Genomic DNA, 23,023 nt, shown 5'->3' on the forward strand with positions numbered 1-23,023 from the left:
GGTATAAAGGAATGTTGCAAAGATAAAGTATTAATTAAAATTCTAATAATGCAACAGGCCTAAAAAAGACAGGATGTGAAAAGAACAAATGTTATTAAATGAAATTAATATAATCAGCTATGTAGCTGATACAATTGATTATAGGATTCTTAGGGAGAAGCCAGAGCAATCTCTGGGGCATAAGTGATTATCTTCAGGAGACCCTAATGCATAAAACACTACCTTTTTTAAATATTAAAATATAGGATCAGGAAATATGCAAATTAACATTTTCAGTATTAGAATAAACAAATAACTAGTGTTTATTTAGAACATTTTATTAAAAATTTTATAATGGAGTAACTAACCCTCATTCATCCCCTAGCAGCAACCTTTATATCTTGATTTAACAAGACTCTTTTGTCTCTATTACAACAATGGCTATGCTAATTTCATACCACCCAGTCTCTTCATCAAAATATTGTGTGGGCCCAAGTCAGTTATCTACAAAAGTTGTTAGAAGCAGTAACCTCTTTATCAGAACTTCCTCTTGATGTTACAGATAGATGTTATCAAATTCATGCTACAAGATCTTACTTCTGTTTTCCTGTTTGATTGGCACAGAATCACCGACTTTTAGTTCTGATTAATAAAACTTCCATATCAATTGCTCTGCACAGGATCAGTGCTAGGCTGCCTGGTCTACAATTGTATTATGTTTGTCAGCCTAAATGCTCTTACAAGATTAATTTTTATTTCCTGTTGTGTTTCTCCATTTTAATAAATTTGACTGAATGGGGTGCTCCTCCAAATTCTATATCCAGCTCATTTTCAAAATACACGCTGGACATACATGAGAGCAGAAAAATATGTAGCTCATGGTAAAATGTTACTTGCCAAATATCACATTATTCAATCACTTTTTTTTTTTTTTTCCCTCTCATTTTGAATTTTCATTTTAATTTGTGGTACAGTTGTATTCTGACTCAGACACTGTGAGGCCGGATAGAGAAATAAAATGGACAATGGACTCCAAGGCTGAGAACAAAAGACTCGAAAAAATTAATAGTGTTGGTTGTAATAGAGGAAGCAAACATACAGTGTGGTCATGTGTACTAGGTATTACTGAAACTCAGGAGTGAGTGACATTAAAGTCACATAATAAGCAAAGTAAGTAATTAGAACCAGGATTCAATAAATGCAAAAAATCAGTCAGATTTACTGTAATTAATTTCATTGGTGTCCAAAGGGGTCACAGCATCATACTTGATACTCTCATTTTAAGGTCACAAGCTTTCCTAGGGTCTCATGGTGCTCTTCAGGTCCTTCATGGTTACAGCCTGTAGGTGTTTTGAGTTCTCTAGATGACCCAAAGTAAATTGTAATTTCAAAGCTTGGATTACCACCTAGCTGTAAATCACTGATTTTGTGACATCTTTTTGTATCATTTGGTTGTTCTGAATATTCATCCTGAGTAATTTAAATACACAGCTGGGGAACATACAGTGTTGGTGGTAAAGAGGATGTAAAGAAGAGCAGGAGTCTATGGCCAGAAATTGTTTTAGCTTAGAGTGCTCCATTGAGTCTGATGGCAGGCATGCAGGAAAGATGACAAAACATTCCGTTGTCAAAATACGGATTCTTTTTCTAATTCCGCTGTGTCACACTGAGCAAACAACATCTCCTTTGATGCCACTGCCTTTTGGACTTTCCCTTTCTCTGGATAATTGAGATGAGGTTACTTTCACTTCCTAAGAAAATGAAGTTTATACAGCTTTCCTATTTGCCCATTTGTGTGTGTTTTCATAACTTTTCAGCCTATTGGCTAAAGTCATCCTCCCGTCTTCACTGCTGCAAATATTGAGTCTCAAAGTCCTACACATTTTGTGAAAATTTGCACCTGAAGAGAGGAGAAAGCACCCTCATTCACACTAAGTGAAAGGTTAGCTATTTAAAAATAAATAAAAGAAAAAAGTCCAAAACAAAACAAAAAAAACGCCAACAACCCAAGAAACAAACAAATCCCTCTCTCCCCCCCCAACAACAACAAAATAAACCAAAACCAAACTCCTGGTAAATGCTGAGTTTAATCTGTGAGTGCGTACCAGCAAGGATTAGGACACAGCTAAGGACAAGCAACAGCTGCCTCTTATGAAACTGGTGGGTACGCTTAAAGCTATTTGAAAAGGTAAAGGAATGATAGGAGGAATGTCGCGGGAACCAGGTGTTAAAGGCACACAGGACACAAGCCTGTTATAAAATCAGCTTTTTCGGTTTAACAAACCCTCAGACAGTGGGTGCCACCCTCAGTACTCGTGTGTGTACAACGAGATGACAGAGGAGGCAGCTTTATGTGAGGATGTGCGAGCAAAGCTTCAGGAAACACCTGTTGTAACTGAGACGCGGAGTGACCAGCGTCTGGTTCCCCCGAAGCACTGATCACGCTCTCCTTTAATAACACCCATCAACAGGGAACAAAGCGAGACACGAAGATTGTTATCGAAGGGTGTAACAGGTAGAAACCGTCCAGCCGCGTACGTGACTGAAGAGAAAGGGAGACGGTGCGGTTTGCCCATGAGGAAGCGCACACACGCCTTGGCACGCTCGTCCTGTTCCTGCCACCCACCAAGAGCCCCTTTCCCGTTGTGGCCCCCAGAGCCGCGCTCCTCTTCCCGCATTCCCGGAGGCCGCGCAGCGACGGCCGTGGGCCCGAGCGGACGCGGCTCCCGGCGGCAGCGCGAACCCGCGCTTCCCGGGCAGGCCTGCGAGGGAGGGATGAGCGAACGGCGGAGGGGAGGGGAAGAAGCTGCCCGGGGCGGGGGAGGCGGCGAGCAGAGGCGTTCGCGCGGCGGCCGGGCGCCAATAGCGGCGGCCGGGGCCGAGCCGCCTCCTCCCGGCGGCGGCTGCGGCGCTCGGAGCTGGGCCGGCCGAGCCCGGAAGCGGCGGCGGGTGGTGCCCGAGCGCGGTGAGCGGGGCCGGGCGCGGGATGCGAGGAGGCGCCGCCGCCGCCCTGCCCCCTGCCCGCTCGCGGCCAGCGCCCCAGGAGGAGGAGCAGCGGGAGGAGCGGCAGCAGCAGTAGGAGCCGCCGCTGCGGTAGCATGAGCGGGGCAGCCGCTAAGCAGCCCCCCGGCGCGGGGTCCGCCGCGGATCCCGCCGCGGAGAACGCGGCGGCTGCGGACCCCGTGCCGGAGTCGCCTCCACCGCTGCTGAGCGTGGACGTGACGGGATTGGTGTCGCAGTTCGCGAGGAGCTTCGTGTTGATCTTCCCCGTGTACGTGCTGGGCTACCTGGGGCTGAGCTTCAGCTGGGTGCTCATCGCCCTGTGCGGGCTCTTCTGGATCCGCAGGCACCGCGGCGGCAAGAGCTCCCGCCTGGGCCGGGCGCTCGCCTTCCTGGAGGACGAGGAGGAGGCGGTGCGGCTCAGCGTCTCCTCCGCGGATCTGCCTGCGTGGGTGAGTGGCCAACACCCTTCGGCTCTGCCGCGAGCACCCGAGCCCGGCGGGCCGGGGCCTGTTAACCGCCCCGGGACCTGCGTGACACCCAACCCCACCGCGGTCCCCCCCGCCCCGGGACGCGGGGCTGCGCCACAGGCCGGAGGCCGGAGCCCCAGAGCCGGCCTGGCGGGCGGGGTGAGGGCATTGCATCTCCCGCTCCCCGCGGCTGCTTGTCCCGGTTCGCCAGCCTCTTCCGAGACGGTGCAGCGGCGGGAGCGGGCGGGCAGAGGGTCTCTTCCCTCCCGTTCTCCCTTCGCCAGGGTGGCCTGTCCGCGACCCCGCCGCCCGCTCCGCGGCGCTGACGGCGGTGACAGCTTCAGCCTGCCGTGGTCAGGGTTCCCCTCGCAGAAATAAACTTTACTGTAGGGTTTGAGTTTCTTTGCCCTCGGGTGCCAGTGACGCGCGCGGCTTGGTTTTAGCGCGGTCTCTCAGCAGAACGCGGATGTCGCGGCTTGGGCCGTTCCTTAGAAAGTTGAGATGGGAGGGAAATAGAATCGGGCTCTTAGTGCCGTTAGGTCTTTCAGTCGAGTGTTACCAGATGGGGCGTGAACCAGAAGTGAGGTGGTGTTTCTGAATGGTTTCAGGGCTTGTGACATGAGGACTAAGGTGCCGGGGCTGTGGTCACTTTATTTGTGCATTGATGTGGTGGGTTTTTCAAAAGGCTTTTTCTGAATCTTTCTTTGAAAGTTTTAGGCTTTCTACTAAGTCTTCAGAACTAACGTTACTCTTTTTTAGCTTAAATCCAGCTTCAAGGTTGAATACCTTTTGTTTGTAATTTCTCCTTTGGAGGATTAATGATGTTTTTGATGCGGCTGCCAGCCGCCAGTGCTAGTGTACCAGGCCTCCCTGTGCCCTACTCTGCCCCTGTGATGCGCTGTGCAGAGCTTGCTGCTCTCTTAGTGCCCGTACCCGAAGTCTTGAGGGTTTCTGCTGATTCTTTCCGTGCGATTCCTTTATTGACTACTCTCTGCTCATGACCTATAGTCACCCACATCTCTCCTAGGGACAATCTGCAGTGACTGTGCATCTAGCAGTGTTGAGATGATAAGAGTCCAAGTAGCTGTTTTCATGTGATCAGATTGTAATACCTGATGTGACCTGTTCCAGCTCTACTAAGGAAATTATGGGAAAGAACAGAGTGGGTAGGTGTGAGACTGGAGTCCTTTACTCCTCTTTCATCATATCTTTTGCCAAAGTTCTGATGGAAGATCATGATAAAAACGAGTACAGTGTACTGGAGATTTTTACCTCTTGAAGCAGAGATGTGAATCTAAATAACATAGTTAATAGCTCTCACATTACCTGTATGTTGTGTGGTTTTTTCCTGTAATCACACAGCAATATAATGGAAATGTTCTGATGGTGCATTTAAAATGAATTAATTGAAGCTAGATTTGTAGTGGAGGGTGCTTGTGTATAGCAACAATCTGCTGGTAACTAAGCCGTAGATATTGAAGCTTAGTGCTGTGTGTTAGTTTTATTTTAAGTCGGAATTCATTACCTTTGATAAAATGGCAATTAATTTCTCTGTGGAGTTGTCCAAATAACTAAAGATTTAGAAAGTGGTCACCTGATTGAAGTCAGAGGCAAAAAAACTGCCAAGAGCTGGCTGCAAGCGCCTGGACATATCCTATGGCGTTGTGAGAAAACAGCTGATCAATATGCAGAGTTTCCCAAGAGTGTGACCCTCTCACATATCAATTGGCAAAGGCTGTAGATTTTTTTTTTTTGGCTGTAGATTTTTTTTTTTTTGTTATTTTTTCTCCCTCTTTATCCATGTTCTTAAATTTTAAAGGTCTGGGTTCTTTTCTTTCTATTGATGTATTTGCTATGTTCTGGAAGCATCCTTCTTTCAGATAAAAGTAGCTTCCAGAGTAAATGTGATCTGGAAAACAGAAGACTTCTGAAAACTGAAGACTCGTGTAAATCAAAAGTGGCCTTCAGTGTCTGCTGTCTTAGTCCTTAACGTTTATGTGAGTCTTATGCTGCTTCCATAATACATCTTGAAAAACTGCTGTTGTTCTTCCTTCTGCATTATGGGTATTTTTCTGGAGATTTATGAATTTCAGTCATATTTGAAATAACAGCAGCTGGATGAAACCTGACATCTCTAATAGGGATTACTTGATCCATCTCAGTGTGAACTCTAAACTGAAGTATTTTCCGTTGGTTTCTGATGAAATAAAACTTAAAATTTAAAATTGCTTGAGTAGGAAAATGCTGTGTTTTAAATATAGGAAACTTTATACTCTTCTGGGACTGATACTGAGGTGTAATAAACCATTTTTCAACTAAAATTATGTGGTATCAAAGATTTATTTGATGGGTGATATCTTCCTGTGCCCTTGATTGGAGAAGAGCTATAGCTTTGTGTGTTAGGTATGATTCCCCTTCTCCGCACACCTTGGTATTGTTTGTTGCTTTAGTGGTTCATATTAAGTACTCAGTAATACTGCATTGAGTTATTTATTTTTTAAGAAGTGATTATTTCAAGAGAATGTTTTTCTACTGGCAATATGCTCAGTTGCACTTTGAAAACGACACTGTTGTGCCACCACACTAGATAGAGTTTGTAATGTTAATTATTAGTTTCCTAAATCAGATTTACTTCTTCCATGAGCAGGTGGTTATGTATCAAGAATATTCTGTACTGTTTGAGTAAAATGAATTAATTCAACATGAATACAAGTTATGTTACTTAAAATGTCAACACAGAATTAACTAAAGATAAGTATGCACTGAAAAATACTGCATTTACTGTTAAAAGAAGATCTGTACTCATAGACTTGCTAACAAATAGTTCTGGCTGTGCTGCATGTTTGAAAGGTGTCATGGATTAATATGGGGTAGGTGGGAGCAGATGTGGGTGCTTTTCCAAGTAATTTAGAACTAGGCAGCAGAACTTAAAATGATAAAGACTTAGAGATCAAAGTTGTCTTTAAAGACAGACATTTTAAAAAATGAAAAGGTCTTTAGAGAAAGACATTTCCCCTTTATTTGCATCATTTTTATGCACCAGATGTATTTTATACTGGAATGAATGTAATTTAGACATAAATGTGTATATAAGAAAAATGGCAATTTAGGTATCATTACATAAAGGAGCAAAGGTAGGAACCAGGAATCTTAAGTTTTTAAAGGCCAGGTATCATGTTGCCTTTTATTTTAAAAACGATAATGGAATTTAATAATCTAAGGAGTATAACAAATTTACTTTGTTCTTTCTCAGATCAGCCGAAAAAGTTAATCTAATTTTTCCATTTTAGCAGTGGTTCCTGTTGCTGAGTGCCACTTTCATAACATGCCAACATATTATGTTCAACATGTTTTTGGATTAGTGAAACTTTGGCTCCTGATTTCTTCAACATACAGATAAAAAGCCATGCTGAATTTGTTTTCCCTGGATTAAATGAAAATCTGGCCTGGTACCAGGAGCTGTGCAGTCTGTCAACAATCAGCAGGTGACCAAAATGGGAACAAATCTTAGCATTTTTAAAGAATTGATTCTGAAAACAGATTTAGATAATTTCTTTGTAATGCTAAATATTATTATACAGAATGCTAAAATAATATTATACAGACACGGAAGTACTGTATGTGATTGTAGTAAAAGTAGTGACATGCTGGAACATTAATTACAAGTCTGCTGCACCGTTTTGGGTCCTACACACTTGCTTAAGTTTCTGCTCTAGGTTGGAGTGATTTTTATGCGGTTTGTTTGCTTGTTTTCCTCTTGTTTTGTTTTCTCATTCACTTAAGAAAAAGGAAGAAGCCCGCCTAAATCTAAATAGGTGTCATCACCTTTTAAATTAAACTTACTTCGAGTACTGTTGCAAAGAAATTTGGTAGGTCTTCTTTCTTGTGGGAAGCTGTATGAAATTTTTGCAGGTTGTGAATGTTGTGGGTCACCACTGAAGTGCTGGACCACTGCTACACCTAGAGGATGGAGATAATGCCCAGTTATATGGTTAGAGCAACAAAGACTTTGGTTTTTATGGGTATTGGAAAAACAGAGCCAGCGTTTCTGAAAGTAAAGCAGTTTGATAGCTCTGGCTGCAGGATCCACACCTGTACTGAGTGACATTTGCAGAGAGGGTTAAGGTGGTTATGCTCTTGTGTGTGTTTGATATGAAGCTTTCTTGATGAGACAGAATCAGACTTTCTAGCTAGATCTTAGATGGTTCAGGACAGGAATCTCCAAAGAATCCGTGCCGATGGACAGAAATCCACCTGTTTATCAGGTTTACTGAGTACATAACTCCAACAGTTATGTACTCAGTAAACCTGATAAACAGATGGACTTCTGCAATACAATGTGTGTTATTTGCTATAGAAGAAAAAGATGTTCCTTTTCTTGTTATTCCTTTGGTTACTGCTGTTATTGCTGCAGCTGTAAAACGTAGGAAGGGTTTTCTGCAGCATATGAAATTTGAAGACACTGAGACATTGTGACACATTGTTCTGATCTATTCTCCAGCTTAGTTGAGCATGTTAGATGGAATTTCCCAAGGACTGATTTATAAGAAAAGTTACTGCCATGTAAGTGTTAGGCAGCATCTGCTCAGTTTGGGTGGTGAGTACTGCGAGTGGTCATTGCTCTGGGCTGTCAGCCTGTATCTGGAAGGGGTGAAGGGGTGTGAGTAAGAATAGAGTAGTAACATGTGAGTACTTACACAACTGAACTCTTGTCCTTCTTCTGCCTGATCATTTTTTGTTTTAAACTGTGTTCTGTTCTAGCTGATTCATAGTATATGAATATGCACATATGTGTATTGTGGGTTGTCTGTGTTTTTGTGGTTGGGTTTTCTTCTTAAAGGAAGAAGTGTAATTTGGTTCAGTATTACTTGAAATTTAGTTAACCTGAGTGACATCCTAAGAGTACCCCATAGTTAGGAGAATGGGTTTGGGAATGGAGAACCAAAGCCGGGGGGGGGGAAATATATATTGGACAAATGATCCTATCTCGCTATTTCTCAGTTTTCAAGCTGAGTCTGTTAAAGCTATGCTGAGATGATGTCTGTCCCAAAACACCTTCTCTCCCCTAGTAATATGGTGAGCCTCACTATGTGATTCATACATAAGGATCCCTTTCCAAAACATTTATGGTAGAAACTCATATGTTGAGTTGATGTTTATGAACATGGTATCAAGCTACCAAAGAAAAACATCAGCCTGAAAGTGTTAGTACACCTCTCAAACTCTTTGTAGGTGACACAGGCTTTCTAAATATATGTGTATAATACATTCTTTTTTCATCTAACAAATTATTATTACATAAAAATTACTGCTGAGTTTTGGGACTGCTGTAAATGTTCTTTAAATATACAGTTTGTCTGAATAACTAAGGAAGATGTGCACAGGCCTCTTTAGTTTTTTGTGTTTGCCTGTTTGGTATTTTTTAATTTTGCATTTTAGTCTGCTAGCATTGTTTGCATGCCTAAGTGCCTTTGCATATTAGGACTGGCCCATCTTTAACCATATTTGAAAATGCAGGAGTCAGAAAGATCTTGTCCGTAGAGACTGAGGTTTTGTGGAAGAAGAATAAATCTGGGATAACAGTCAACCTTTTCTGCCTCTCTTACAAGGTTCTTCTCACTTTAAATTACAACTGCCTTTTGAGATTGTTGGCATATCATGGTGTGGTGGGGTATGTAATCTAAGAATTTTTAACTTATTTTTAACATGATAGCTTTCTGGGAAATAAATTTGAATCAGGATTTTTTGTCAAAATATTTTCATTGCAGTTTATAGTAATGAAAGCCTGTTTTATACATTTGAAGTGTTCAAAACAATTTTTTGGTGTCCTGTCCTTTTTCTGCAAAATGAAGGAACAGGTGGCATGTTGTTGCTGGTAAGATAAAGTTCTTTGACTTAAACTTTATTATCAATCAAATTATTTGTCTCCCATTTATCAATTCATCACTAGTTCTCTAGTTTTTGAAATAGCCTCTGGCATAACTTCCTTTGAACTTGGCTGGCCATATACCCATACTGAATCTATTTTTTAAAAAAACCCAACTTTCTTTCAAATAATAGCAAGTTTTAAAAGGATGCTGATTTCTAAATATCCTCTGTAGTGTCTGAAATGAGTTTGTCAGAGTCTTATAACTGTATATAAGGTTCTGAAAGCAACAGTTAATGCTTATGAATTAATCTGTACCACTGATTTGGTATGTTCTGATATGTAGATAAAAGGAAATCAGTGAAAGAATATGGTTCTTCTGGATGTACTACAGAAAGAATAGATGTGGTATGAGACATTGCTAGTTTAGATAGAGAGATAAGATACCTGTGGTATCTTATCTTTGTCTTTGCTTCTCTCTACTCTTGGACAATATAAATTAAATCCAATAGTACCCTTTCCTAAGGAAGTGGGGAATGGCCACCCCTCCAGCAGCTTCGGAGCTTTCCTGTGGCCTAGCAGGGGCCACCTTCTAAGGGTTGTGTACCGAGCTTGAAAGGGCAGCAGAATTTCAAATGTAGGATGTGTAGGGCTGCTTTTCCACATTCAGGGTAAATACTGTACCACTTCAAAGAAGAAAATGAACTCCTTATCTTTGGCTGCTGTTTGTGAACACTTAATGAAAATAAAGGATATACAGACTTGGTGTGTTCAACATAGAATCAGATGTGAGTAACACTGGGGAAACAGTGTTTTGATAAGAATAGGGGGAGAGTGCTTTTATTTGAAGCAACTGTTTGAAATTCAGTAAATGCTGAAGCTGAACTGTTTAGAGAAGTCTAAGACTTTATCATTTGTATAGCTTTTAGATCATATGACACTTTGATTCTGGGTAAGGCTTTTTTCAGTTTGAGTGAGGAGGGAGTTCTGTGAAGCTGAGAAAGAAAATGTTTGATAAGAAACAAGAGGTAGGAATTATACCAAGAATTTGATAAAAGTGTGTGAAATGGTGAAACCTATTTACCAGATTTATGTGTTTGACAGGCTGTAGTTATCCAAGATTGCCTGAACCGATCCAGGACCCTTCTTTGGTTCCATCTGCCATGTACTAAATGCTTTTCTTGTTTTGTAGAGGGGGGGGGGGGGGGGAAATGGATCTGCCCTTTCATTTCTTAGACAGTCTTAAATATTTTGAGGAGGCCTTGACCTCTCATAAAGTTCTGTTGGGGCAGGTAGAAAAGATGATAGTATAATTAAACATGTTTGTTTACTTTCTAAAAATAACTAACTTGAATTTGTTGCATTTCTTTGCTGGCATATGCCACATTCTCTGTTTCGTAGCTGGTATAATGGATGGATCATCAGGAGTGGAAAGGAGGGTTGTACAAACTTGCCCCATCAGCTAGGGTCATACCTGATAGTAGGCTTCTACTCCATTGACTGGAATTAATTCAGATTTAAGTTGCTTTGTAAAGACCTCATTTCAAAAGGAAGGTTCAAGAATTAGAAATCATTCCCTGGCTTTAGGGGCTTGTGTTAAACCAGCACAGTAGCTTTGGGAAGTCTCTCCCATTGACCTCAGCTTTTCAAGATACTTTTTGATCCCTTGTTCCTTTATAAAGGCCTTATAATTTCCATCCTAATGTCAGGGTTCTGGTAAGAAGCTGTGTCCCATCTCTTCTTGAATCCCATTAGTAGTGTCTGGTAGAGGGAGGAAAAGAGGTGTTCCTGAGCCTTCTTGCACATCATTTGATACCCATCCCCAACCTACTTCTAGTGTTTTATTCCCAACAGCTTTACCAAGCTTCATGCACCAATCTTTTAGTCTTTGTTACATTGGTGGAGTTTTTATTTCCTTTTATTTTAAATGGCATGGGTTTTGTTGGTTGATTAGCTTTGTTTTGTTCTCTCTATGTGCTTCCTGTGATACAGTTAAAAATTTGAGCAGCAGCGAGAATTTTAAAGCTTCTTTCTACTTGTTCCTTATTTAGGATAATTCAAATTTCATTTGTAGGCTCTGCTCTGCATTCCTTCATTCATGCTTGTGGCAGAGAGGACCGGGGGTTATTGAAGGGACCGATTCTGCAGTTTCAAACTGAAGTAAATGTGCACTCCTGACAGCAAGGGTGTTCTGCATCCAACTGCACTTTCCCAGTGCCACCTTGTGCCAACATTAGAATTTACTTGGCCAACTAATTGTGAGTTTTCTGCCAAGTTGGGTGTTCAGCTGGATGAATTTCATGAGTTTACTGTGAGACACAAGTGCCGGTGCCTGCAAAAGGGAGGTGGCGGAAGCCTGTGCTCAGGTTTAAAGTGAGATGAAGCAGTGGCCTGCACAGAGGCTGTTCTTGGAAAAAAGGTGGCAAATAATGCTGCTGAGGTATCTTTGTGGAAAAGCAAAGTTTGAATGGGAGCTATTTATAATATCAATCTGCATATCTAACTTACCTTATAACATCAGATGTGTAAACACATCTAATTTTCAGGCATACAAACTCTCCGTATTTTGATTCAGCTTAAAAGTTGACCGTGTTTTTAGTGTGTGGTTGGATTGGATGAACTCCAGAAGTCTCTTCTTACCTGAATTGTTCTATCATTTTCCTTTTTGTTTTAAGCTGTCATTTAACAGTCTCCATTTATGGCTCACAAATGGTAAGAATTCTTTTCTGCATAAAAATATTAAGTGTACTAGCAAGAAAAAACAAAGAGTCTATCTTTAGAGAGGTGTTTTGTTGGAGGTAGTAACACCTTTTAAATCATTTGGATGCCTGTCAACTAAATAGATAATATTAAAAGTTCTGTGCAGCAAATGTTAAAACACACCATTTTTTCAAATGGAACTCCTGTTATATAAATAACCTTTGTAAGACCAACGTTCCCATTTAATGAGTCATTGCACAAAGTTTTGTCTGCTACACCCTGATGTAACTACAGAATTCTCCTTAAGAGCTGAAAATCTGAGCCAGGACTGACAGTTTTCAGTTGAAGCAGTCTGGATTTGCGTACCATGAAGTTGTTACTATACTAGAAACACGAAACTAGTTTTACTTGGCTGAAAATAACTGTCATATGACAGACAAGAATTGCATTGTCATTTGGCTGTCCTTATCATATAGCAGCATGGGTCAAGTTTACATTAGTTCAGTAGCAGCACTTTTACCTGAGAGATTTATATTTGCAATATAAATTGCATAATTTTTGGCATCTGTTTATGTGAAAATTTCAGTTGAGTCTGGTACAGACTACACTATTGTTTTCATAACCTTTGTTTGCGTTCCTTTAGTTAGATACTGGCTCAGTGAATTATCCAAGCAGACTGAAATAGTTTCCTCTGAGAAAATTTTGAAAGATGCAGCACAGAAGGTAAAGTTAAATGTATTGACAATCCATTGTCTTGTATTCTGTCATTGCCAGTCCTTAGCAGGAAGGTGGGAAGAAGGTGAATGTCTAAGTATGCAATATCTTCGTGTTTAATTTTTAAAAGAAAACGCAGGATATGCTGAAGCATGAAGGTAGCTGTAAAACCTTGATTGCTCTGATTTGAATTAATTATGCAGGGTTACGATCCACAATTCTGCTCTTAAAATTTATAGGTGGTCTTACCAAAAATAGCTTACTAAAAACAAATGAATTGTGTGGAGGAAAGCTTGTGGGGAGAACTGAAATGGAACTTCACAGCTCAGGGAACTCACAGTTTACTTTATATTTAAGCATTATTACTGCTTCTTTGTACTACGTGGTTCTTCATGTCTTATTTCAGCTCTGCATAGCTTGATAGAAAAAACCCCCGTGTCTGTGATTTCTCAGATGCCCTTCTTCACATAGCATACTCTGTAGACTAGTGAATAAGTTTACAGCTTCATATCCAAAAGCTCTTCAAGAGTGCCTGTGGTGGTTTTTTTCTGCAGAGTATTAGAAGACATGCTCTGAGCTCTGAGTTTTTGTGCAGATTTACAGGGCGAACTCTCAGGACTTTTTGGTAATTAGCATGTTTCAGCTCTCTGCATGGTTCAAGCTGACTGTTAATGTAATGGTACTTTAAATGTGGAAATGTCTTCTCTTCATTTGTTAGTATTTCCTAATACAGTAAGATTGCTGGTCCAGAATTTCAGAATATTGTAGTTTGTTTTGAGGCAAGTCTTCCCTCCTCCCACAGGCTGTTGATTCATCTTGCTAATTGTTGAACTGGAATGCTAAATTCTCTCTTGCGTGTGGCTAGGAAGTTGCTTTAGTCTAGTAATAAATTTTAAGATGCAGACTAAATTTATATCTTAAAATGTGGTGTTCCTCACTCAATGACTTTCTCCTAAAATACTTGAACTAGAAAAAGAACGTTTTTCCACCCACCCACCCTCTGCCAGTTAAATATCAAATGGAGGCCAGGAAATGATAAGAGTGTTTTATGGGGGGGAACAGAAAACTAGTGTTGTCATCTGACTTGTTTGTATTAAAAGCATATTCAATAGAGATTGATAGATTAGATTAAATTATAGTAGTTTCTTGTTTTTTGTTTGTCCATGTTAATCTTTATATTGGTTTGTATTTTAGGGAAGATATTTGGGCTTTTGAAAGTGTTGTTTGTCCATGTTAATCTTTATATTGGTTTGTATTTTAGGGAAGATATTTGGGCTTTTGAAAGTGTTTGAGTTTCTTTTTTCTCTTAAGGGTGTGCTAGGTATGAATGCAGTGTTGATGTGAATGTGCCTGAACCATCCATATTCATTTGATAAAATCACTTATTTCTGTCATGTTCACATAAGTGTTTATAATAGGAATTAATTTTCTGCTACATTTGGCTATGTATAAAGCTTTTTAGAAAGTTGCATATAATATGCTTGTGTTGTTTTCAGGTCTTAACATAGATGTCTAATAACAGAAAACATATTTACCAACAATTGTTTTTCAAGTCCTTTGTGTTTGAAAGTTTTGCAATTATAGTTGACATTTCTTTCCCTTCTGTCCTATCTTTGGTGTATTCAAGTGAATAAACAAAATGTTACCGATCTGTTAATTTTGTTACTTTCGATTTACCAAAAGAAAAGTCCTAATGAAGTTTTTTTTAATTCATTAAGGTAATCCATTATGCACAGACATATGCATAGTGACATCTTGACAGTAGATCTGATTTGGATGTCGCTTAGTTTACAAATAAAGTTTTCATATAATAATGTGTACTTTAATTTTGCTATTTGAGAGATGAGGAATTACAAAAGTGTTCTTTTAAACAGTATTTGAATGTTCAGTGATTTGCTTCAAGTACGCACAAGTTGTTACTGGTCTGCCTGCTGCCTTTATGCTGAACTTTTTGGTTTTCTGGCACAGCCAGTGAGGAGGTCTGTTGTACTAACACCATGACAGTAAATCTGACAAAGTGCTTGAACCTCTGTTGGGTTTGGGAAGAGAGTCTGCAGAGTGGTGTTCTGGATATGACATAAGTGACAGAAAATTGTAGGTGGCAGTTCTTGTTTGGGAATAAGTGTAGGCAGGACCATCAAGGACTAATGGAAAATTTTAGATGATATTAAAACATTTCCCAAGGGAAATGGGCAGTAGGGACACTTGAAGGGATAGTGGAAGACAGTCTTGATTAGCTCTGGTGGGAGACACCTGAACTTTCACTTTGAGTGAGTTTGGGATATAGAATATTTAGCAGATATTTTGTAAAACTTTTTTTGGTGTAAGAAGTGGAGATATTGGTGCTTGAAGTGAACTCTGCTAATGGGATGGAAGTGATTGCAGTTTTAAAGCATTTATCCTTGACTGAAATGAGCTTGATTCACATATCTGTCCTCAGGGAAAAAGCTGATAAACTGTAGGTTCAATTTATTGGAGAGCAGGAGAATGTATCCACTTGCCAGAGAGAGAAGATTAGTTCATCAGTGTTCCTAAAATTAATGAGTTTTAAGCTCTGACAAATCACTCTGGAATTTCCTTTGCTGTTAAGTTCTGATTCTTGATTCCCATGTAACACATAAGATTCTAGTTTAGTTTTAACATGTAAGAACTTACAAGGTCGTTTTCTTTCCTGCTGGAGACTTGGAGTGCCTGGGGAAATGGTTTTTCTTTTGTCAACCCCAGTTGTCTTGAGGGTTTTCATTTGTTCTAGTTTTCTTTTCCAGCAAAGTTACAAACTCCAGCTTTGCTTTCTGCTCCTGTGGTTGTTTGCATTGTCAGCCACATGGAAATAACATTCCTGTCCTTTCATGTTCCAGTGGAGAAGGCAATGTATATTGTGATCTCCCACTGAGTAAGTAAAATAGAAAAACATCTTCACTTGAGGCAGTCCAGATGAGTCAATTACAAGGGATTTGAGATGTCTCTGTTTTAAAAGAGGGTAATTATATGATATTGTGACAAATAAGTAAATATATTAAAACCCTTTTTTTTCCCCCAACATAGTTTACAAGTTAATTTCAATTGTTGTGGTTTGACCCTGGCTGAATGCCAGATGCCCACGCAAGTTCTATCACTCCTCCTCAGCTGGATGGGGAGAAAAATGCAACTGAAAAGTTTGAGGGTTCAAATTAGTACAGGGAGAGACAGCAGTTACCAACATAGGCAAACCAGACTCAAAGTGGAGAAATCAACTGAGATTTTTACCAATCAAATCCGAATAGGATAATGAAAAGTAAAACAAATATTAGAAACATCTTCCCCCTACCCCTCCCTCCTTCCTGAACTTCACTTTCCTCCTGATTCACTATCTCCTCTTCCACGAACTGCAGGGGAGTCTCAGCTCTGGCATCTGGAGCACCTCTTCCCCTCCTTCTTCACTGGCCTTGATGTCTGCAGAGTTGTTTCACGTTCTCACTTTTTCTTGGATAGAATTTCTTCTGTGCAATATTTTTTTTTTCTTCTGCAGGAAGTTATCCCAGAGGTGCTGCCATTGTTGCTGCTGGGCTCAGCCTTGTCCAGCAGCGAGTCCATCTTGCAGCTGGCTGGAGTTGGCTTTGTTGGGAGGGAAATGGGAAATAACTCTGTAGGGAAAGGTTCTGGCAGTTTCCCACAGAAGCCCCCCCTGTGGCTCTAACCCTCTACCTGCTCCCAAGGCCTTGCCACACACACTCAATACAATCTTAAACTGTTCAGTTGAAGGAGACTTCTTTAATGTATTTTTAACAACTGAAAAGTTTGGCAGCTTAGCATTCAAGTCCTAATGATCTCAAATATGTTGAGTAGTCAGGACTGTATCAGGTAAGGCAAATCATATATGGCAACAAGGGCAGTGGACTTGACTTCAGCCCTCTGATGTTGAAAAGAAATAAAATACTTGGGTTTTTTTTCTTCTCAGAGCCTAGTTGTAGATGTAAAAGACTTTATCAGATTCTTGAAAATACTTTTTTTGAGTTGGGAAGATATAGTTGCAAATTAGCTGCTATTTATGCAGATCTCTGAAAATAACTGTGGTATTTTACTCAAGGGGGTTGATTTCATTTCAACTGTCATCACTGCATTCTTCTAACTCAAGTGATGTCTTTTGCAAGAAAGTTATTACAAGTGATTAAAAGCTGAGTACAGATCTAAGACTGCTGAAAATGTGTTAGCTCTACAGGGCTGGGATTCAGGCCCGGAACAGCACAATAAACAGTAAAACCTGTAAGAGAATCTGTTGCCAGTTAGTATACACAGTCACATTTCCTGCAGCAAACTGAAATACCAGACCTGGGCACCTCATTCCAGAGATGAAGGTCTCTCCCTGGCACCTTTGGTGAATGGGAAGGGATAAACAGAACTCTTTGCAGGAGGTCTCTTTGTTCTGTATAATAAGAACCTACAGTAACGAGGTCATAACTACACTGCTACTTTTTACATGCTTAAATTTATCAAGGAATAATTTGGGCCACAGCTGTTAGATTTTAATTAATACGTGTAGTAAATATTCTGTGGTAGAACTTCTAAAAAAATTACTAGCATCTGTTACAAAATCTGCTGAGAGTTTCAGAGCTGACAGTGACTTGGCAGCATATATTATTCCCTGCATGGGCACAAAGATTAATCTCTCCAAGAGAAATTCAGCTTAAGCAAAGCTTTGCTCAGGAGCAGTCAAATAAATTGGCATTGCCATGGGCAAAATTTATTGGAGCTGAATTTTAGACAATTGCCTTACTCTCATTTGCTGGCAATTCAGGCAGTTGTCTTAGAATATACGGAAATTTCATTTACAGAATTATTACTAAGTTGGGTTTTAGGCACTAGGTGTTTGGCCTCCCCTTAGAGCTCAAATCTACTGATCTTAAATTAAATATATGGGTGCAAATTAGTTGGAGTTTATCTTTCTGGTATACACATCTCCAGAGGACTGTGTGTGATTATAAGAAAATTTTCAAGATGTCAGATAGCTCTCTCCAGAGGCCTTTGTTTCTCTTTTGTGGATGATAAAAGGTGTAGAGAGAGTGACTTGTTTATTCTTGGACGTATAAAAGAGAGAATTTTGAGAATTAAAGAAAAGTAATTAATCAGTTGGAATTGCTTACTGATTAACAATATTTGAATCTTAAAAACTGGAAATCTTTGAAATTGCAGTGAAACGGTATGTAGGTAAAAGTGGTAGCTGAGATGTAAAAAGTTTTTTTCACCTTTCCTCTGTCATAAACTGCAATGAAGATCTACTGAGTATGATCTGATTATCACAGTTCCAGCTATGGCCTGTACGAATACACAGATTGGGACAGTAGATGCAGATTAAAATGCAGACATGGTGAGCTAAAGTATCAGTTATAAACTACTCAGTCTTAAAAGGCTCTTAACATGCCTAATATTATGATTAATTGTAGGCAGTATCTCTATGAGGTGACACTGCCTACTGCTGTCATTAATTAAAATGGTATTGATTTATGATGGCTGTTTTTGCTGCTATATGGCTAAGTGAAAGAACGCAGTGTATCTGTAATAGTTGAGCTAGGGGTAAAGAATATTCAAGAGACCCCCAAATGCTTGGATTACCTTCAGCATTGATGATAATCAGTAATAGGAGAGGTGACAGTTCTGTTGCGTTTCTAAGAGGGAAAATGCATCTAACTCATCTTTATTCTTGCTACTTCTGCATCCTGTCTATCAAACACCCAACAGTTCTAATGGTGGAACATTTCTCCTCCAAGGCCAAGAAGATACTGAATCCTAATCACTCAGCTACTTGCTACCTATTGTTTGTTTGAAGGGCAGAGCTGCCTTTACATAAGGGCTGGTTTCAGGTGTGGGTAAAACATCTTCATGCTAGTGGTGCTGAACGTAAGCAATGGCTGAGTATAGGAGTAAGGTTATGTCATTCAGGTCAGCACTGCACGCTTGATTGGCCATTCTAGAGGTGATCTGATGGTATTATTGAAAATCTTTGGTATAGACTTAAGATAGTTTGTTCACAGTCTGTGCTTCCACTGAAGGGCTGGTTTTGTAACTGCTTCTGTGAAAAATAGGGTATACTCTCTCAAACAACACAGGAACTCCTCTCCAAACAAATATTTATTTACGCAAATAAAATAAATGAACTTACATTACAAACAGAGGAATTGAAATGGAGTATCATTTAAGGCATATATGGCCAAATATTAAACTTCCCAAAACATGGGACAAAGCAGATTCTTTAGTTTCTAGTATTGTTTTAAAAAGAGCTTAATTTAGAAAGAGCATTTACATTTTTTGGAATTTATGATCACTTACTTTGTTTGCTTTTTTAAGATGGAAAAACTTCTTAACAGAGTCTGAAGAATGTTTTGATGCAGAGCATTCCAAGACAGCTATTTCAAAAGACTGTGTCAATGATGGTTTGCAGTTAAAACATGAGAGAAAGTGTCAGTGTCTGCAGGAAGCTGGAATCTTAGGAGATGCTGCGTGGAAGCAGTGCCTGGAGGAACTCTAGTAGGGTGAAGGGGAGTGTTGCAAACTGACTGGACTTTTAATTTCTGTTTAGTGTCTTACATTTTTGTACTTATTACTGATGTCTTAAAAGACGTCAACATCTTGAAATCTCATCATTATTTTTCTTTTATTTTCCCCAAAAGATGAAATGTTGATTTTGAACTCCAGATTTCCTACGTATTGGCCGTATTTCTTTTCCCTTGGCTTTGTTGAGTTGTAAAAACTTAAGTGGTTGGACAAGTGACTGAACACATATTGCTGTGTACTCAAGTCAAAGGATCAACAGGATTGTCAAATATCCAGATGTGTTTTAACTGAAATATTAAAACATGTAATACTGTGTTGTTGAAAAAAGGTACAGGCCAACCTTGGGTGCTCATTTACATGTTTGCTGCAATTCCACTTGAGGAGCTTCATCTTTCTTCTTGCCATGTGCGGACTTCAGTCTGTTGCAGACTGTGATGTGTTTGCCAGGCAGTGTCCCTCTGTTTGTGGATGAATATAAATCTCCCAGTGCTGTGGATGGTGTATTTTGCTATTAAATTCACTTTCTGATGAAAATTATAGTACAGTTCTAGAGAGACACTGCAAACCCAGGAGATTTGCAACTTGCTGGATGTTCCACTGTAAAGATGCCGTATGTGCCAACCCAGTAACATAAGCACATGAATTTTCCTCAGAGGATGCAGTTTCAGTAGCGGCCTGTTCTTCTGCAGGTTTGATTTAAGTACACTTACTCTGCTTTTTCTAAAATAGCTTCTTGGATAAGAGGTGCTAAGCTCAGTCATGGGATACATACTCCAGCTGGAAGATAGGCTGTCCAAACGTGATTTGTGTGAACACAAGCATTAAAAGCTGTGGGTGCAAATTTAAAAATCTTCTTACATGTTTGTAAAATCCTTTCAATAAATAATGAAAATACTTTTTCTGTTTCAAAAGAAAGTTGTATTACTGGGTGGGGATTTTGTTGAACATTACCTTCTGTCATTTTTGAGGACTTTTTCCCTCTAAAGTACCTTTTGTTAACATATAGAGTCAAAATAATAAGACTGATATTTAAGGATGAGGATAATAGTTAATTTAGCTGGGGAAGCAGTCTGGGTTTTGATTCCACCTTGTAGCTCAAACATAAGATGTAGCATTCCTAAGTTTAGAAACTTGATTTAGCAGGGAGTGCTTTCAATGTCTTTCCTTAGCAACCCAGCCTACCAAAACACACCAGAGCTGCCCTTCCTGCCCTGCTCTGTACTGAGGAGCAGTAGCAAACTCCATGGTTTTAAGGTGGAGTTTATGAGCAAAAATAGGATAACGAGTCCTGCAATTGTAGGGGATTGGAATTCAGTGGTCAGGGTATTTTCCAGTTATGTATTTCGTTGGTCTTGCTTTTTCAGTGTGATTCTATATGAGGTTGAGGGCTGCACTGAAACTCTAGAGGATTATTTTTGTTTTAAGCAAACTTACCTGAAGAGTATTCATGAAATAGAATTGTGTGGGGTTTTTTTGCTCATTTTCTTTGGTAGGGGCTGAGCATACCTCAAGATAGAAGGGGTGATGGAGGATGCCAGCAGCTTCTAAGGGTTACAGCCATCCTTTACAAAAGCTGAGAGGGCATTCAGGGGAGGATAACTCCATAGTACTGTTTCAGTTTTGATTTTTCCTTAGGCATCACTTCTGATTGCTGTGTTAGCTGGACCTTTGATCTTGCTTAGTGCAGAAGTTGTATGTTGCCAGTGAAATGTATGACATGCACTGCATATCTTTTTCTAACAAATAACACTGTTGTGTATCCAGTGCTGATACACAGCTCCTTGAGGGGGGCAGAATTGTTCTAGAGAGAAGAGAGAACAAATTTTATAAAACTTAAAAATTTCAGTGTCTAATTATTAGAAATACTGAGCTTTGTATATGAACCTGGTATAATGTCCTAGGGTGACTTTATGATGATTGTATCTGCTTTCTTTTCCGAAGAGGGATCCCTTTGGAAATTTCCTCCCAAATTTGCCCTAAACCAGAACATATAAGAATTTGGTTAAATGCTTGAATGAAAGAACCAGGAGGAGCTACACATGGAAGCTTGTCATCCTGTACCTGATGCTCCCAGGTTAACTGGGGCTTTCCTCCCCATCATTTGTCACTGCATTAACTGAGACCTGATTTAAACATTTTTGGCTCTTTTTGCTTTCACTTTTTTAGAATGCTCTGCTTTCTGTTACTTTGTCAGCAAAGTTTTATAGTTTCGGAGAGGCTAATCACTGATTATTTACAGGTTCCACAAAACTCCCAGACTGTTGGTCTGTATTCTTTATCTCTGGATTTTACATAGTGAGTTTATAGTGTTTTGACTAGAAATGAAATGGGGATTTTAAAATGCCTGTTATATCTTGCATGATTTCTGATTATGTTTCAAAAATGCTTTAATATTAAGAATAAGCTCTGGCTGGATAATACTGGATGCAGTGCAGTATGTGGAAGTTAAACACCTTTGCTGGTGTTGGGTCAGAGTCAGTCAAAATAAGCATAAAGTTTTAACTACTGAGTGTATTCTACAGACTTGTTTGATTTCTTGGGATGCAGGTTAACCTAGCTTGAATTTTATGTCGTGATGCTGCATTTTTTTGGATACCACCAAAAAAATAAAAATCCAAGTTCTCCATTTTTCTCTTTTGTATTTTCAAATATAAATTTGCAGTTTGCTCCTTCCCAACCAGTACAAAGTGAGCGATACTTGTCGTAGTTCACATAGATTTGTTTCAAATGTATTGTGAATTATAGATTACATTAAAAATAATAGAAGGTAGGGCTTCAGTCTAAAGACAGGGAAGAATCATTCAGGCTAAAGACAGGGAAGAAGATTTAATCTGCCCGAGAAAGAGGAGTCTTGCAGAAGGTGATCATTGCTTCTTAACACTTGCCTTTTCTGAAAGCTGATGCCCATTTTAGGCCTCACAGAACACCTGCATGGTTCCCTTAGCGAGATGAACTGTGTAATCCAGTGAGTGCTGAAGCACTGGGCTCTCCCTGCTGCAGGGAGCTCAGCCTCAGTGCATCAGAGCTGACTGCAGGGTTCGGGGAGCGGGCAGCGGGTCAGTGGAGTAACAGGACAGGAAACCTCCAATGTTTTATTGTCCGTACCAGCAGCAAGAGTGGCTGATGGTTTGGTGCAGAGCCCAGCACTTCTTTTCACAGCTGTAGACAGTTCAAAGGATAGTGAGTTGTGCTGTGACACTGGTTGTATAAGCTGTTTTGAAAGCTAATGTTTAGCAGTCCAGAGAGGAAAATTTGTCTTCTGTTGACTGTCAAGAGAATAAGACACTGGCATGCAGTGGGGTGGGAACATGCCTGGATTCTCAAGGGAACCGAAAAGGAATTTGTTACAGAGACTTGAAAGTACAAAAGAGGGCATGTTTTTGAAATGTGACAAATTAAAAATATTGTGCTAATGCTTTTATAATTTTATTTTAAGAAACAAAAACTGGAATTTCAAGGTATTAAGACTTTGCTTGTAGAAGAAGAAGAAATTAAATTACTCCTGGGAATTAAAGGATAAAGTCAATAACGTCAAAAAAGAGTACTGTACCATTTTTTAAGTGGTAAAAGTTCCTGAGAGCTATGGTACATCCTATGCCTTGTAGCAGTTTAAACATATAAAATCTGGGTCTTTGCTTTCAGTGATTGCAATGCTTATGGGAATTTAGAGATGTGCTAATGCAGGCTGTCATTAAATGTTTCATTTTGTAAACCTCGGTTGCGCTACTTCTCTGTAACATGGTGTGAGAACAAGACTTTGGTCAGT

At 39.9% G+C, this 23,023-nt stretch overlaps 1 protein-coding gene across 4 annotated transcripts in view; it reads left to right on the top strand.

The window, feature by feature from the left end:
* The first annotated feature begins 3,077 nt into the window (after nucleotides 1-3,077).
* ESYT2 (extended synaptotagmin 2) overlaps nucleotides 3,078-23,023 on the top strand; it is a 79,746-nt gene continuing 59,800 nt past the window's right edge. For all 4 annotated transcript variants that reach the window (XM_058419393.1, XM_040075547.1, XM_040075633.1 and 1 more), the window contains exon 1: nucleotides 3,078-3,431. In XM_058419393.1, coding sequence (XP_058275376.1) covers nucleotides 3,078-3,431 — 354 coding nt within the window. The remainder of the gene's footprint in view (nucleotides 3,432-23,023) is intronic.

The sequence above is a fragment of the Hirundo rustica genome, chromosome 1, assembly GCF_015227805.2.
Source record: "Hirundo rustica isolate bHirRus1 chromosome 1, bHirRus1.pri.v3, whole genome shotgun sequence".
Taxonomy (NCBI): domain Eukaryota; kingdom Metazoa; phylum Chordata; class Aves; order Passeriformes; family Hirundinidae; genus Hirundo; species Hirundo rustica.